Here is a 15238-nt window from a genome sequence, read left to right on the forward strand (position 1 = left end):
GGGTTCCTTAATTGACATATTAAGGTTGATTAATCTAACAAGATTGACTGTGCTGTTTTTAGCCAGTCTTTATTAGAACAAGCTTAAACATTTCAGATGGAAACATTTTGCTCCATCACATTTCAGTTGTAATCAAATAATTATACCCGTCCTCATTATAGCAGTGTCCTTGGAATCCAAGTCGTTTTTTTCTTCTGAATTTGTTTTCATTACACTGCACTGGGTATTTTGATCAAGGATCATAGTATCACATAAATGAGCTTTTAATGAAAGACTTGCAAGTGGATCATGGTGTGCAGGTATTCTTCATCATTCAAGGATGTGGCATTTCTTAAACATAATTAGTTGAACTAATTGCTTTTATGTTTACATGCCTTGTGATATACAATTTCATTAAGTAACATTTATAAATTGAGACATCTCAAATACAAAAAAACATTAAATGCAGCACCTTTATATATAATGTGCATAATCATTTTAAATGTCTTGAAATAATAAACTGGTTGTGGGTGAAGGTTTTAAGTACTGCTGTATTTGATTTATGTGTTCATATTGTAGGTTTTGTTTAATAAGAATGCTGCTGAATAATTCAAAAGATGAAGGTAGCAATCACAAGGTTCTTGTATTTAGAACAATTCGTATTTTGCATTGAACTTACAATATAGAGAAATGGATATGCCTCAGTTCTTAAAAGTAAGAGCTGGAGGCAGTATACTCTTTCACCTGTGTAAAACCAGAGAGGATGCTGGGATAAGAGCTGCAATCAAAAGTATTTCCCTATTCCTCCATATTGGACTTAACTGTTACTTTGTATCATGTTAAAACTTGGGTTGGAGAGCGTTATTGTGAACTGTAATATTGTATAAGAGAAATTGACACAGCAATGTTATCCTGCACTTTTTGTTATATTATGCCATTGAAAATAGCCAGCAAAGCAAGGTGATAGCAGAAACATCAATCATTCTGCTAACCTTTGGCTGACCAATGCATATAGAAAACCATGGCCTAAGACACTGGTAAAGATCTTTTGATAGGTTTACTTTTTATGGTGTGTGGTCCTTAAAACAAAGCCCCCTCCCTTCATTTTGATACTGGAGATTGAATTATATTTTCATCTGTCAAAGTGTATTTCTTCCAAGGCCAAATTCAATGAAAGTCTGGCACAGTGCCTATATAAACTTATTTGTAGACAGATAGAGGGAATGAATCTGTAAGCTTTTATTTGAAGGAAAATGTGTATATATATATATATATATATATATATATATATATATATATATATATATATATATATATATATATATAGATAGATATATGTATATATATATATATATATATATATATATATATATATATATATATATATATATATATATATATATGTGTGTATATAAAAATAGGACCTGTGTCTAAATCCCTATAGTTGTAACATGTAACACAATACGATTCACACAACTTAACCTTATCAATTGTTTATTAAATAAAGAACTTTTCTGTACAAAGTCTATAAACAATGTTTTTGAACATTAGACCAGTGCCAGGATTAAATTTGCCCTCCTGTCCCAGACAGAAGATGTAATACTATCAATTCCAAAGTAAATTTCTATCAGGCTTGTTCCAAGGCACTTGGCAAAGAGTCAATAAAGTTGAATTAGTGGCTGCTGAAAAATGGGCTTGACTCTCCCTTTTCAGTCACCAGCTGAGCAGAATTAATTTACAGTGCTTTCAGCACTTTGCAATCAGTTCGTTATATTCAACTGTCCATGTACACCTTGAATTCTTGCTCAGTTTCAGCCGATGCAGCTCTAAGGAGTTATGTTGTTTGTGTGTGTGTGTGTGTGTGTGTGTGTGTGTGTCTGAGGTACAATTAAGAAATGTAGAGACTGAAAATCTTAGAACAGGTAAACCTGAATGCCAAGCAAATCAGATCAATTGCCCGTTGTGTTTTAAGTTTCTTTTAATAAAAAAATAAAATAAAATAAAAAGTGCAAGGCCTAGGCCTAAAGGCTTCTTCGGTTGAATCCAGGAGCTAGTATTTTTCAATGGCTCTTCTCCAAGAACAGTTATCTTAAGGCTCATCAGTGTTGTATCCACGATGTGGCTTCTGGATTTTTATCTGTATCTCCACACAAGCCTACAGCTGACTCTTGGTACTTGGTACGTCCTCCATTAATGGGCAAAAATGAGGTTCCTACGGGCTAACGCGCTGCAAAGAAGCACAGATCATTATCTAAAGCCAACAGCAATCCACAGGTTGCACTGGAAAAATTTGAAGTTCACAAGTAGCTTCTATGCTACACCAAAGTGGACACATGAAATCTTCTTCAATGGTCTATTTCATAAAAAAAAAAAGTCCAATAGTTTTGGCCAACTATATAGGTATTCAGAAAGATATATATTTTTTTCAAAGCAAAAAGTCTAACATGGTAAACACACTGCACTTGGGTGGGAAAAAAAGATCTGGTGGCCATCAGAAATACAACTGCTTAATAAGAACAGCAATCTTTAAGAGTCACAATATATTTTGTCTTTAGCAAAAATGATCTTCACAAAGCAAGAAGATCCATTGACAGCAGACCAAAAATGACAAGGATTCTTGATCATTGCTCTATCAATTTCACCAGTCAGCAGATTAAAAATCTATAGCTTTTTCTTTTGGAATAGACATTTTCTGATATGTATAGCACCCATAAAACAGTCAATCCCTTAGGGAACATTTGCAGATGCAACTGAAGTCCCAGTGGTTAAAACAGCAAAGCTTTATTACTGATGGGTGAGTTCTGTCACTCATTGACTCATATCGAAGTTGGCAAACAGTCTGGTATAGCACTGTGTTACTGTTGAATCATGCTTCGGAGCAACACCTTTGCTGGTTGATTTTAACTTTATGCTTGATCCCGTCATAAAGCTCGAAGTTGTAGTTCTCCAGGGTGGTGGAGCTCCGCGAGGAGAGTCCGTTGTAGGAACATGTACAATAAAGAAGGAGTCCAGCACAGACGGCTCCTAGAAGGACTCCTAAAGAGCTCATGGCGATGATGGTGACAAGGATGGGATCCAGTGAATACAGCCAGTTCTTATCCTTTTCAGATATCTGAGTAACGGGAACACCAGCAGAAGGTCCTGGAGTGACCCAATCTGGAAGTAGAAAAAGCATTGTTTGAATATCTTTTTTTTTTTTTTTTTTTTTAGAAACAGCATGATGAAAGATTAAATAGAAAGCACATTTGATTTAACAGAGGAACTGGAAAACATAAAAAAATATTATGCTCTGTCTCTTCATAATAGTTTGTTAAACAGAATGTTGCTTTAGGATCTGGATTTTCTTGGCTTTCATAAGCATCATTAAAAATTTCTCTTTCAGAGCTGAAAAAAAGTTGCCAAAACCACCCCAAAATAAAAACAGTTTCTATAGAAACCTTAGAGCAGTCTTGACTCCAGAGACCTCAGAATGCAAAGTCTCAGGTGCCTCATTTGAAACTAACACCATTTTATCAACACAATACTCCACACAGATTATGTTATTATTATCTGGCCAAAGCTAATAAAAAAAACTCCCAATATTTTATTAATATAATTTTTGCAATTTGGACGTATGTGTAATTTAGCACAAATTGGCCAAGTTAAACAAAAGCCTAAAATAATTTTTATAATTGTTAGGTATATGGCAATACATGCAATTCTTCCAAATTACAGTTTCTTGTTTATGTGGAACTTAGTGACTGGATCCTAAGGGCTTTACTGTGACCTTAGAGCTTGTCAAAAAGTGATTAGTAATAAACTCTAAAAATTCCAAATGTAAGAGCTAAAAATAGTTCTGTTAAAATTCAAACCCTTTCGAAGAAGTATGTTTGAATCAGTGCTTAAACTTACCACTTCGCTTCACTTTACCTTTGGGAAAGTATGACATACTGGTATAGAAGCTGATGAGATTGGTTTCCTTAGCAATGTGCCATGCTATTTGTACAGATTTCTTTTTTAAATGGTTAGTCAGATTTTTTGAGTGGACAACTACATTACTGATGCAGTCGGCCTTGGTGCCTACTGACAAGTAACAAGCCTTTAGAAGCTTGCTGCTTATTTACAGTTTTCCTTTTTTCTAATTTGCTTGGCGTGAGAAATGCTTCAAAAATTGAAGGGTTTGCAGACCTGCAAATTACCCACACAGAACAAATCAGCGAGGAGTCTAAAATGTCCAAATCAAAGAAAAGATGTTTCTCTTCCACCAGAAGGCAGCAACAGTTAAAATAGAACATACTAAGAAAACATACCTGCATTAGCTCGGTCCTTGCCGTTCAGCATCCAGCTGTCTCCGAAGTCTTTGACTACCCAATCGTCTGTTTAAAATAAAATAAATGGCAGACTTCAGTCTTTTTATTCTACAGCAAGGTTGGGCATCTAGTTGCATACAACGTATCCCTGAAAGTATGCTTTGATGAGACAAAAAAAATGCAAATATATAATATAAACTTATGGCAAATCAAAAGGCATTTTTTTAACAATTACACAGTTCTGCAGTTTGAAAACATTTATAAACTAAAACACTTAGGATGACATCAGTTTATCGGTTTATTTTATTTGAGGTACTGGTAATGACAACACTGTCAAGTGGATCCACAGTGTGTATTTATATAGCAGTACGTAGTACTTTAGCCATTAATGATTCAGTAGTGAAGCTTCATGAAGAGCGTATAGTACAGTGCGTGTTGGGTCTATCTCACAAAGTGCTCTTGAGGGCAAACAAACAAATGTACAAACCAAATACAAATTCCTTAATAAATTATTAGGAAACAGAAAATCCTGATGCCATGCTGATGTAATTTTAAGGCAGTGAAAATAACATGTGTATGACATTGTAAAATCTCTCATGGACATAACATTTTCTGCAAACTGAAATGTAGATTTTTTTTAAAGAGGAGAGCAAGTTTTTTTTTTTTTTTTTTTTTAGAAAAATATTATCTTTATTACATTCCACACAATACATCTCCATAAAATCCCACAAGCTAAAAGATTCCTTGATTTCTTACAAACAGGCTATGAGCTGAAGAGCATGATGGGCATGGCTCAGAATATGTAACAATCACAGTCTATGCATTACATTCACAAACATAGGACAAGAAGGATACAGAAGAAATCTTCTTGATTAAGAATACCATTGTATTAAATAAATAAAACATCAAATAAAGTTATGGGAAAGCCAGTAATACAATTACTGACCAGGAAAGAGCTTCCAGGAATTAAATCAGCAAAGGAGATAATAAGATCCTAGGAATACTAATTACATTTTTACACACAGCAAATGATTGAGCTTTCTCTAGATTCTGATGTACAAAAATAGTGAACATTTCAGTCTTAAATTCTCATCTGGTGAAATACTTGTGGCTTAAATAGTTTCATTCCATGTCCCCATCCCAGACCTGTTTTGAACTTGCCAGTTGGCTGTTGTACATAAAAGCACTGCAGGCTTCCCAGGAAGAAACTGCATCGATTGCACTACGAGTCAAAAGCCGCTGCTTCACTGCTTGGCATAGTTTATTCTTTCATTTTTTAACTTCAAGACTACTGGAAAATTCTAAAAGTAAGTGCTTTTTCTCATTAGTATTTTGTTCACGAATGGGGGGGGGGGGGGGACTTACTGCAGACTTAATAAATGCTATCTTATCCATTAACTAATTACAAATATTAAGAGCTTTAAAATAATTCATGGAGAGTGACAGAACCTAAAGCTGATTTAAAATATACATTGTGGAAGCAAGCCAATGTATCCCCAAGTAGTTCTGTCTTCATAAATACATTTTTTTTTAATTCAGATCTTTCCACAAGTGTTATAGGTTCAAAATGTCAGAGAACATACTTGCAATTCTTCAGGAAGACTTTTTTTTTTAATCCCCTGTACTTTTCTGTCTTTTTTTTCTAACTCCTTTAAAAACAATTGGAAAGAAACCAGCTTTTCTTCCGATAACTGTCTTGTACAGCACCCAAAAAGCCACTATATTTTGTAGCACAATATGAACTGTGGTTTGATAGGTTGGCTGACTTTTTTTTTTTTTTTAAACACAATTTTTCTGCACACATCTCTTCTGTAAAGGGGAAAGGGCTAATAATGCCAAATCAGGCAATACAAACATGCATCTTTTACAATGTCCTGGTACCTGGCATTCCTACATAACCTGATGTGTACATGAACACATAAAAAGACAGAACCTCACATAGACAGGTATGTCAACATGGGATTATTAACAAAAAATGGTTTCATTAAACAGAACAGCTATTTGTTAACTGATTATTCTCTAGACTATAACAACAATAAACACTAAAACATAAATGCAGTAGCGGGATTCATTATGAGTTCTTTATAATGAAAGACTATTAAGACATCTCAAGGAACTCCCAGGGTTCAGTGTAATCTATCTTGGGTGATGTTCTAAAGAGCTGGTTGGAGAGGCAGGTAGTCCTTCTGCTTCAGACTGTGCATCAGGTTTTTAAAAAGTTATCTGAACAAACGTATTACCTGTATGCATCAGTATAGCCAGATGTAAAATGTAAATGGATATTTTTTTTAAAACCACATATTGGTAATATTATCGTTTCATAGCTCTTAATAAATAATGTGGATTGAATTCAGGCAACATATGGAAGCCGTGGAACTGTCTTTTGTAACACGATAAGCACTTTGAACCAGTCGTCCAATGTCTAAGCAATAAAATGATCGAGATTGCGATTCTAATTAGGCATGGGTCAGCTTTGAAAGGCTTGGATTTGCAGGATAATGGCTTTTCTATTGGATACAATTCTGTTCTAGACTTGTAAGCTTCTTTCTATCTCTCGAACATTACTGGGCTTTAACTCCTTAGGCGGAGTTAAAGCCCAGTGGCCCATAAACATGGACGGCCCATAAACATGTAAACACGCTCCTGCACCAACCTCATTCCGCCCCACAAGATATCAGTGTTAGGCACTGCAGGTACCAGCAACTTTAGAATAACACCCTTGAACAAGAATAGAATCAGAAACATGTTGATTTCATTCCAGGCCTAGTTGTGCTCTGAAACTACAAGCATTGTGAGGTATAAAGGCATGTAACCTACTGCTACAGCTATGTGGGACTCCAGCAGCACTTGTGTGGGTTTTTGCCATAATGAATTCCCAGAGTGTTAAAAAGGAGTAACTGTTCATGATAAATTTAGTAAGCCAAAAAAGCATTGCAATCTTGTTGCTAAGGCAGCCTAACGTATTCAGTGTCACATCCAAAGCAGCTAAAGTGCCTTGGGAACTGCCACTTGTAAGCAAATCCTCTCCTCTCATCTAATCTAGTAGACACACTCACCATCACTCGACTGCACTTTTTAATTAAACAAAAAAAAAAGAAAAAAAAGCCAGACTTAGACAGCACCCCAAAATTTTAAGGCCAGTTTTCTCATGTAACGTTAATAGCATTACAGGCTTCAAACAAGCAAGGCTAGGTAAGGCAACTAGAAGCCCTTTGCATATGATAAACGCAACGTTTCATGTCACAAGTGAGCAGATGCAATAAGATTTGTTCTTTTTTTTTTCAAATTTCAGCTGGACAGCAGAAACCAGTTATCCCTTGGTCTTAGCATGAATATGTTCCTTTAATATTGGCTGCCAGCAATTACTGTATTGTACTGTTCAGTGTAGAGGAACAGGAAATCGCATCCTTCAAGAACAGTTTAGTTCTCTGAGAAGGTTTTAGCAAGAAGTTAATCAGTTTTTAAAAGCAGAGCATGTTGATACAAAGCTAATTCCAAATCACAGAAACCTCTGCCATTCCAGAACTTGATGAGTGGATAATGAATGCTATTGTTGGATTCCAGCTCAGTTTTTTTTGTTTTGTTTTGTTACTGAAATAAAGCTCTGTGCTAAGCTTGGAATGCCTCTTTTTCTATGTCTGCTGCGTCACTGTGCAGCGTATATCCACCATAAAGTTGTGGAGTTCTTACTGAGGTGAAAGGATCACATGGGTACCATTCTAAAAACTGAATTCTTTCATGTGACACAAAATAAGAGCCTTGGACCAGAAGTGGAATTTCATTTCCCTGCCCTTACTATTTTTTGAGCATTCAGTATTTGGATAAAATCAAAGCAAGCTCATATTTTAATGATATATCGTGATATTTAGGATCCGGAAAGAATTGTAAGCAGGGTTTGTGCCAAAACTAAGCCCACTACAACCAGAAGCGTTCTCTCAGACACCCTCCTCGCTGTGAGCTATAATTGGATTGTAGTCTATTTGTCATTCCTATTAATTTTTGTTTCCCAGATGCAGCATCCAATAGATAAAAAGGCAGTCATTTTTTTTCCATCAACAAATGGTATAAAAAGTGTAATTTTAGGCAACATGACAGTCACTTTTTTTTTTTGTTTTTGTTTGTTTTTTCTAAGCGTGTGTCTTAAAGAGTCCCTTCTCAGCACTGAGGGCTGTGGTCCTCCTTTTCTAGTTTTATAGTCAGGGTGGGCTCCACGCCGGTTACGGCGCTGCTGGGATACGGGCTGTTTTTGTAGGCGATGGAGTGCTGGCTCTTCTTGGCCGCATAGCGGTACCGGTGGCAGTAGAGAACCATCACCAACACGAGGGGCACCATCACCAAGAGAGCACCTCCCCCGGCCATTACGTAATACCAGTAGGTTGGGATGGGTTGCACTGACACCGAGTCTACTGTGGGTTCGCTCCCTCCAGGAAGGGTGCCCCCTATTGGAGAGACACAGAAGAATTGGCTTGGGTAGGGAAGCATCCCGACTAATTTTTAAAACACGCACCTCCACATGTACACAGACACACACAGACACTTGCATGCTTAATCAACTGCGAAAATGGCTGTTCTAACTTTTTTGTCTAGCCTGTTGTAGGGTCAGAAGTAATGGGCTTGTTAGTTTTCTACATACAACACGGCAAACACAATCCACTTACAAATGCTAAAGCCATTTCTGAATGTTGTGTGTCGTGTTAAAACGACAGAGATTTACTTATAAGTAGCAGTGGGAAGCAAATGCAAAGCTGCCACATAACCAGTGCAAATACATAATTTTATTCTCTGCTGAATTAGTTAAAAAAGTAACCCCCAATTTAGAAATTTTACTGAAAGAACAACGCAGCTTTACAATGTTGTTAATTTTTCCTTTTTTAATGCATCTCCCTGAGGGCCACAGCTCCCACACCCACACTCTACACATCACCTCCTTCACCCCTAATCTCACGCTTTCCCTCATGACCTGTCTTAATTGTCACAATGGGATTAGCTGCCAGTTAGAGGTGTGATTGGCTGATGGTGTCAGCAGCTGTATATGTTGACAACGGTCTCAGTGCAGGCCTGGTCAATGGAACTCATTTCCACTCTGACAGCTTCCATTACAGTCAGCCAGTGAAATAAATTACCTTTTAGACCTGGACTGAATTTTAATCCATGCACCATTTGAATGCCTGTCACACTTTCCAGACAGAATAAAATTCAGTTGCCAAAAAGGGGGGGCATTTGAATTTGAATTTAAGAGAATATAAAGTAGCTGTCTGAGATACATGTTTTCCAATATGGTCATACTGAGTCAAAATCACAGTGAAATCTATACCAGTGAGATGTCCCATACGGAAAAATAATATATTGCAGTATATGTCAAAGCAATAGAAATATATTTAAAATACGTGGTCATATATTGTTTTCTTTCTAAATATATGCTGTATAGTGCAATATATTTTAAAATATATTCTCATACATTTCAGAAAACATTCAAAATATATTGCAGCACATTCCTACAAGAATACAAGATATATTTTATAGATGGCAGAATACTAAAATATATTTTCAAAATATATTGCAATACTTTCTAAAAAAAAAAGGCTACTTTGCATGCTGTGTTTCTGTTACATACAAAATTCTTAAAATGTTATGAATTTGTATTTATCCTTTCCTGAAGAAGTCTAACACTTTATATTATCACACACAAGTCATTACTATCTTGACACAAAACAACTTTATAAATGACATTTCCTCACAGTAAAAGGAATCAGGGACCTAAACAGCATATGGCCGGAGAGGGGCATGCTGGGACAGAGCGATTGGACTTTCTATCGACTCTGAAGGACAGATGGACTGTTCTGTTCCCCTTTTCGGATGTTAACCCTGGTGTTACTGTTTCCCCTTGTGTGTACCACCACCCTGTCCTGTCTGGGGTAAGTGTGATGTGTTACTGTATAGTGTGTGTGAGTTGTTTGGTGTGTCCCCCTGTCTCTTCCCCTCTGTGTGTTTAATTCCCTGACTTGCGTTATGCTCTGCAGCTGTATGGGTTGGGTGAATAAAACTTGGTTGATTTAACTATATTGAATCTGTCATCAACTCTGGGTAGAATCGATGTATAGCAATAATGTTATGATAGAAAATATTATAATATAAATCTAAATTTTGTAAAAATATATGGAAGCATGCTTTGAAATATGTTTCCTTATATATATTTTTTTATGGACATTTTATATATTAAAATATATTTTTGACATATACTCCCAACATATTTTAAAGTATATGGAAGCATATGTTCCCTTATATTTCATACTATACGTTGGGATATATTTTAAAATATATGTCAATGTATGGCTAAATTATATTTAAATATATACAATTTTATATTTTTACAATGTATTTTAATACATTTTTGTGGCCATTTTTAAATATTTCACTATATGTTTTAAAAATATATATTTTGAAATATATTTATTGTATATTTTTTTCTGTAGGGGGTTAAACAGTTAATAGGTTTTGGCTTCACAATGGGACTTTACCATAAGCGAGTGAACTTTGTGTGCTACAGTTTTGGTAATTATAACAGCATGCACATTTCTCTACAAATCTTCATTTCATCAAGACACAGACTCCCACAGAGAAATGGAACTGCAGTGTACATTCTGTGCAACCTTCCCAAGCTACTAGTGTTAAAAGACATTTGCTTCTTGAAATGCCAGTTAAAAAATGCCCTTACAACAACATCTGCTTTTAATAAGGTGTGCATCTTTTTTCTTTTTTTTAACGTTAACCAACCGGTTTGTTTTCACTTGCAACAGCAGGGTGTCGTTGTCTTGCTCCCCCAGTTTGCTGGTAAACTTTCATGGCAGTTTTTACAAAACAGGTGAAGGATATGTGGAAGCAAACCAATGCAATGTAATTACAGTAAAACAAAACAAAAAAAAAACATCACCAACCTAATCACACCTAGTGTTGGTGCAAAAGGAAAGAAAATTTGGGCCCACTGAGTGAAACGTTAGGCCTATCTACCAACAATATCTGAAGCCCTGAAATACATGCACTGTTAATATGTCTTTTGTGCCTATCTAATAAAAACTGTGGACCAACAATTATTAGCTGTATCAGGGAGACAAGCTTGCGTTTTCTTTTTTCTTTATAGAAGTGGGTATAACATCCAATAGCTGGGAATACAAACTCTGCAGCATGCACCATCTCCTTTTATGTACATGCCAGTCTTAACAGCAAATGATTTCATTGCCCTGTGATGCTAAACTTGAGACTTGCGTGCTTGTTTTATAAACCAACAAACTTTAAGAATAGGTCATGTTCTTGACTCATTTCAGATCATTTGTCTCTTATATAAGAAAAATGTCAGACTTTGAGGGTATTGTTTGCTGCTGTAGCTGCAGGACCAAAGCTTTGTCAATGGATTAATGTAGTTACACTACATAAGCCAGCATAGCAAAACAGCCCCTGCCATTTTACAACTGCACCACATATTTAGCTATAAGCACAAGGACAAGTAAAAATACAGTAAATTAATTATGCAAAATGGAAGCTTACCTGTGGTTTCAGGGTGAAAGGCTGTGAAGGGTTCTGAAAAAAAACAAAAACAAAGAGAATATTTTTAAGAAAGTGAATCAAATAAACATATTAAAAATACATTTACAACAAAGATACAACAATGTTAGGAACATCTTACTTTAAACAACTGTTTTTCTACTTGTAAACTATATCCTAAACATATTTTACATTATAAAATAATTAGGCTTGCCATGTTTTTATTTTATTAATTTTTTTTTGCCTGATTTGAAATCAGCAAGGCTGTAGGAATTCCTTTAAAAATGCACCATCCAATCATTTGTGTACTTACGAGTGCATTCGTTAACTGGGATGCTGGTTGATATGTGAATATTATCAATTGCAATATCTCCTTTGAATCCACGGTCTATATCCGCCTCCATCACAATCTGACAAGAAGAATGAAAAGAAGACGTCAGCCAGCAAGCAGAACATAGAGGCACTACATTTTAAAAGCTTGTCAAGGCCTCTAAGCCATTCAGTATTATTTATTTCTTAGCAGACACCTTATCCAGGGCAACTTACAATTGTTACAAGATATCACATTATACAGATATCACATTATTTTTTTTTACATACAATTACCCATTTATACATTTGGGGTTTTACTGGAGCAATCTAGGTAAAGTACCTTGCTCAAGGGTACAGCAGCAGCGTCCCCCACCCTCTGGTCAAGAGTCCAGCGCCCTAACCACTACTCCACACTGCTGCCCAGATAGTTAATATATATGACAGTCAACAGTATAATCCTTTGTAATTCATACAGTGTAGACATTAGTGCTTCATGGTTATCAAATACAAGACATGTCTTGTTGCTAGCATATGGTTAGCTTGGGAGACAAAGGGCTGCAGTCGTTGCTAATGCTGTACCTGGTATTCCTTGGGGGACTCGGGAAGTACGGTTCTTCCTTCCCTCCACTCACTGCCCTGGTCGCCCCTCACAGACCACAGAGTGGTCTCTTGTTGGTCAGTTTCACTCATCAACACACGAAGGGTTCCCACGTTGGCCCCCCTCATGTGGTACCAGAACACCATGCAGAGCTGCCCCCCAACAGCGGAAACTGGGGGGCTGAGCAACTTAGCACGAAGCCCTTCTGTCTTCTGGCTAGCTTCCACATACAAATAGTTGCCATTTTCTGAAAGAAAAATAGTATGTATGTATATATATATATATATATATATATATATATATATAAGCGCGTTATAAATGAGGGAGAGGGTGGGGGTGCTGCGGGACACATAACAACACACATATGACTAAAATACAAACATAAAATAACTCCCTCTCTATAATGCACATATGGTGAAGCAAAAATGTAACTTTCTGTGAATTAACCATGTGATCAACGCTATATTATTTACAAAAAAAAAAAAAAAAAAAGGTAACATTCCCACTCATGGATCATTTCAATTACCAGTTTTTTAAACTATAAATAGCCTGGCTAAATGGTGGTCGGCAGTTCAGTTCGAAGCGACAGATAAGCAAACCAAGTGTGAGAAGGAGAGCGGGTTGGGAGAGGGGAAGAGGGAATGGGCACGCCCCAGGTTCGGCTGCCAGAGTGGGACTGAAGCGAAACTGAAGCGTCTCGTCTCCCGGAGAAAGCCGCAGCTCCTCTCGCAGCAAAAAAGTAAATACATTCGGAAAGATAACTACGTAATAGGCCTAATATTTATTTAGTTATAAAACGAATGCTGAATAAGATGTCTGTGTTATAAAGTGCCAGCGCAGCTTTTCTTCAGTTTAGATACTGTATCAAAAGTGAGAGACATAAACGGAAGTTAGACAGAGAAGTTGTTTACAGTGTGAACAACATCTATACTGTATTTACTGTAGAAATATTGCATGAATCACTAGTATAGGGAATCGGGGGACATGCTGTAGGAGCGTTATATCCAAGGCGCGTTATAACCGAGAGCCTTGAAAAAGGGCTTGAAAAACTACAAATATGATTAACTTACACTCCCTCTCTGCAAATCTAATCAAAGCCTAGGTTGCTCCCTAAAAAATGTTTTTTTCATCCACAGGGACAGCTAAGCTGTTATCTGATTTAATTTTTAAAAACCTTGTGTAACCTCATAGATGACTTGTAGGCAAAATTGATCAAACTAAGATTCTTTTCTTGAGATATGAACTATTTTGCTTGTCATTGCTATTTTTGTGATAAAATGTTTTAATGAATAACATTTTAAATAGTATACAGTTATTTTGTTTCCCATTCATTTATCACTGGAAAAAACAATCGTTTATCACCCACACATCTTCTGTCTGATGTCTGACCACCAAGCGTGTCTTTGTATCCTGTTTACAAGAAGCTCACCATTTGACAGAAAGTGTGCTGTAATGCCTACTGTTGTTGATTCTGTGGTGCTCCATACACACGTGCAATGCAACATGTGTAATTAGGAAGGAGCAGGATTCTTCTAGCAGTTCCTGCTGTAGAACCTGCTGTAAACTATCAAATGTGAGTAGGCGGCCAACTGGAGATATATGGTAGTCCAGTGATTTATTGATTAGATGGTGGAAAACACTGATTGAAAACTTTTTTAGATTAATAAAGGGTGCCTAATTATGCATTGCTTTTTAGGAAGTTGTCAGCCTCCAAGGTATCTGTAGGGCAAATGTGAACAATGTGGGGGGGTTAATTTTCTTTTCCATTGATCTCCTTGCTACAGAACTTAATTAGTGAGAAAGAAAATTCCCACTCCACTAGCCCCATGACCATCCTAACCATCTGGGAATTCTTCAGATTAGCACAGCGAGGGTCACAGCTTCCCTAAAGTGTCTGAAAGACTTGCACAGTTCTAGAAAATTAGCTATTATCATCATGGAAATTTCGCCAAAGATAAGTGAACAAAAACACGGCTTGAAAGCATTGTCTGGGTACTAACCTAAGCTATAAATGGGTATTTAGATTAAAAGCTTGGAAGAAAAATGCTATTGTTGGGTAGGATATAACTAGCATGTTGACACCCAAATTTTCTGACGTAAGTACATGCCCTGAAGTATTGAATAGGTTTGGGAAAGACTTTACAATCTGTTTTTCTTTTCTTTTATAGAGATTTCAGCCCTAACATATGGAACCCAGACCGCTTTCACAGAAAGAGTATGACTAGCAAGCTCTCAGGTGGTTAACAAGCGGTTTAAGAGAAAAGGAACAGATGATGCAGGACCTAAAAACAGGGCCAGTCAAACATTTGTACAGACGTTAAAGTCTTATTATTGGAAAAAAAAAGGAGAACAATTACGGGATCCCAGTGGATGGGAATTGAAAAGTTCGGTCATAAAGAAGGAAACTGCTTCTCACTTCCTCTGAAGGGTTTACATTAATTAAACATTATTATGCTGACAGGGGCTGAGACAGAAACCTGTAGGAAGCCAAGGCAGCCTCTCTAATTGTGATCTGAGGCTC

At 36.6% G+C, this 15238-nt stretch overlaps 1 protein-coding gene across 2 annotated transcripts in view; it reads right to left on the reverse strand.

The window, feature by feature from the left end:
- Positions 1-1456: 1456 nt before the first annotated feature.
- nrp2a (neuropilin 2a) overlaps positions 1457-15238 on the reverse strand; it is a 55526-nt gene continuing 41744 nt past the window's right edge. Inside the window, exons 13-17 of one of the 2 annotated variants that reach the window (XM_034044318.3) lie at positions 12699-12964; positions 12121-12217; positions 11811-11843; positions 4269-4334; positions 1457-3135 (exon numbers count right to left, since the gene is read on the reverse strand). In XM_034044318.3, the coding sequence (XP_033900209.1) occupies positions 2846-3135; positions 4269-4334; positions 11811-11843; positions 12121-12217; positions 12699-12964 (752 nt within the window). In that variant the 3' untranslated portion in view covers positions 1457-2845. Of the gene's footprint in view, positions 3136-4268; positions 4335-6010; positions 8708-11810; positions 11844-12120; positions 12218-12698; positions 12965-15238 lie in introns of those variants that run through there. The other variant, XM_034044319.3, reaches the window with a different exon arrangement.

Source organism: Acipenser ruthenus, chromosome 11 (assembly GCF_902713425.1).
Source record: "Acipenser ruthenus chromosome 11, fAciRut3.2 maternal haplotype, whole genome shotgun sequence".
Classification (NCBI taxonomy): domain Eukaryota; kingdom Metazoa; phylum Chordata; class Actinopteri; order Acipenseriformes; family Acipenseridae; genus Acipenser; species Acipenser ruthenus.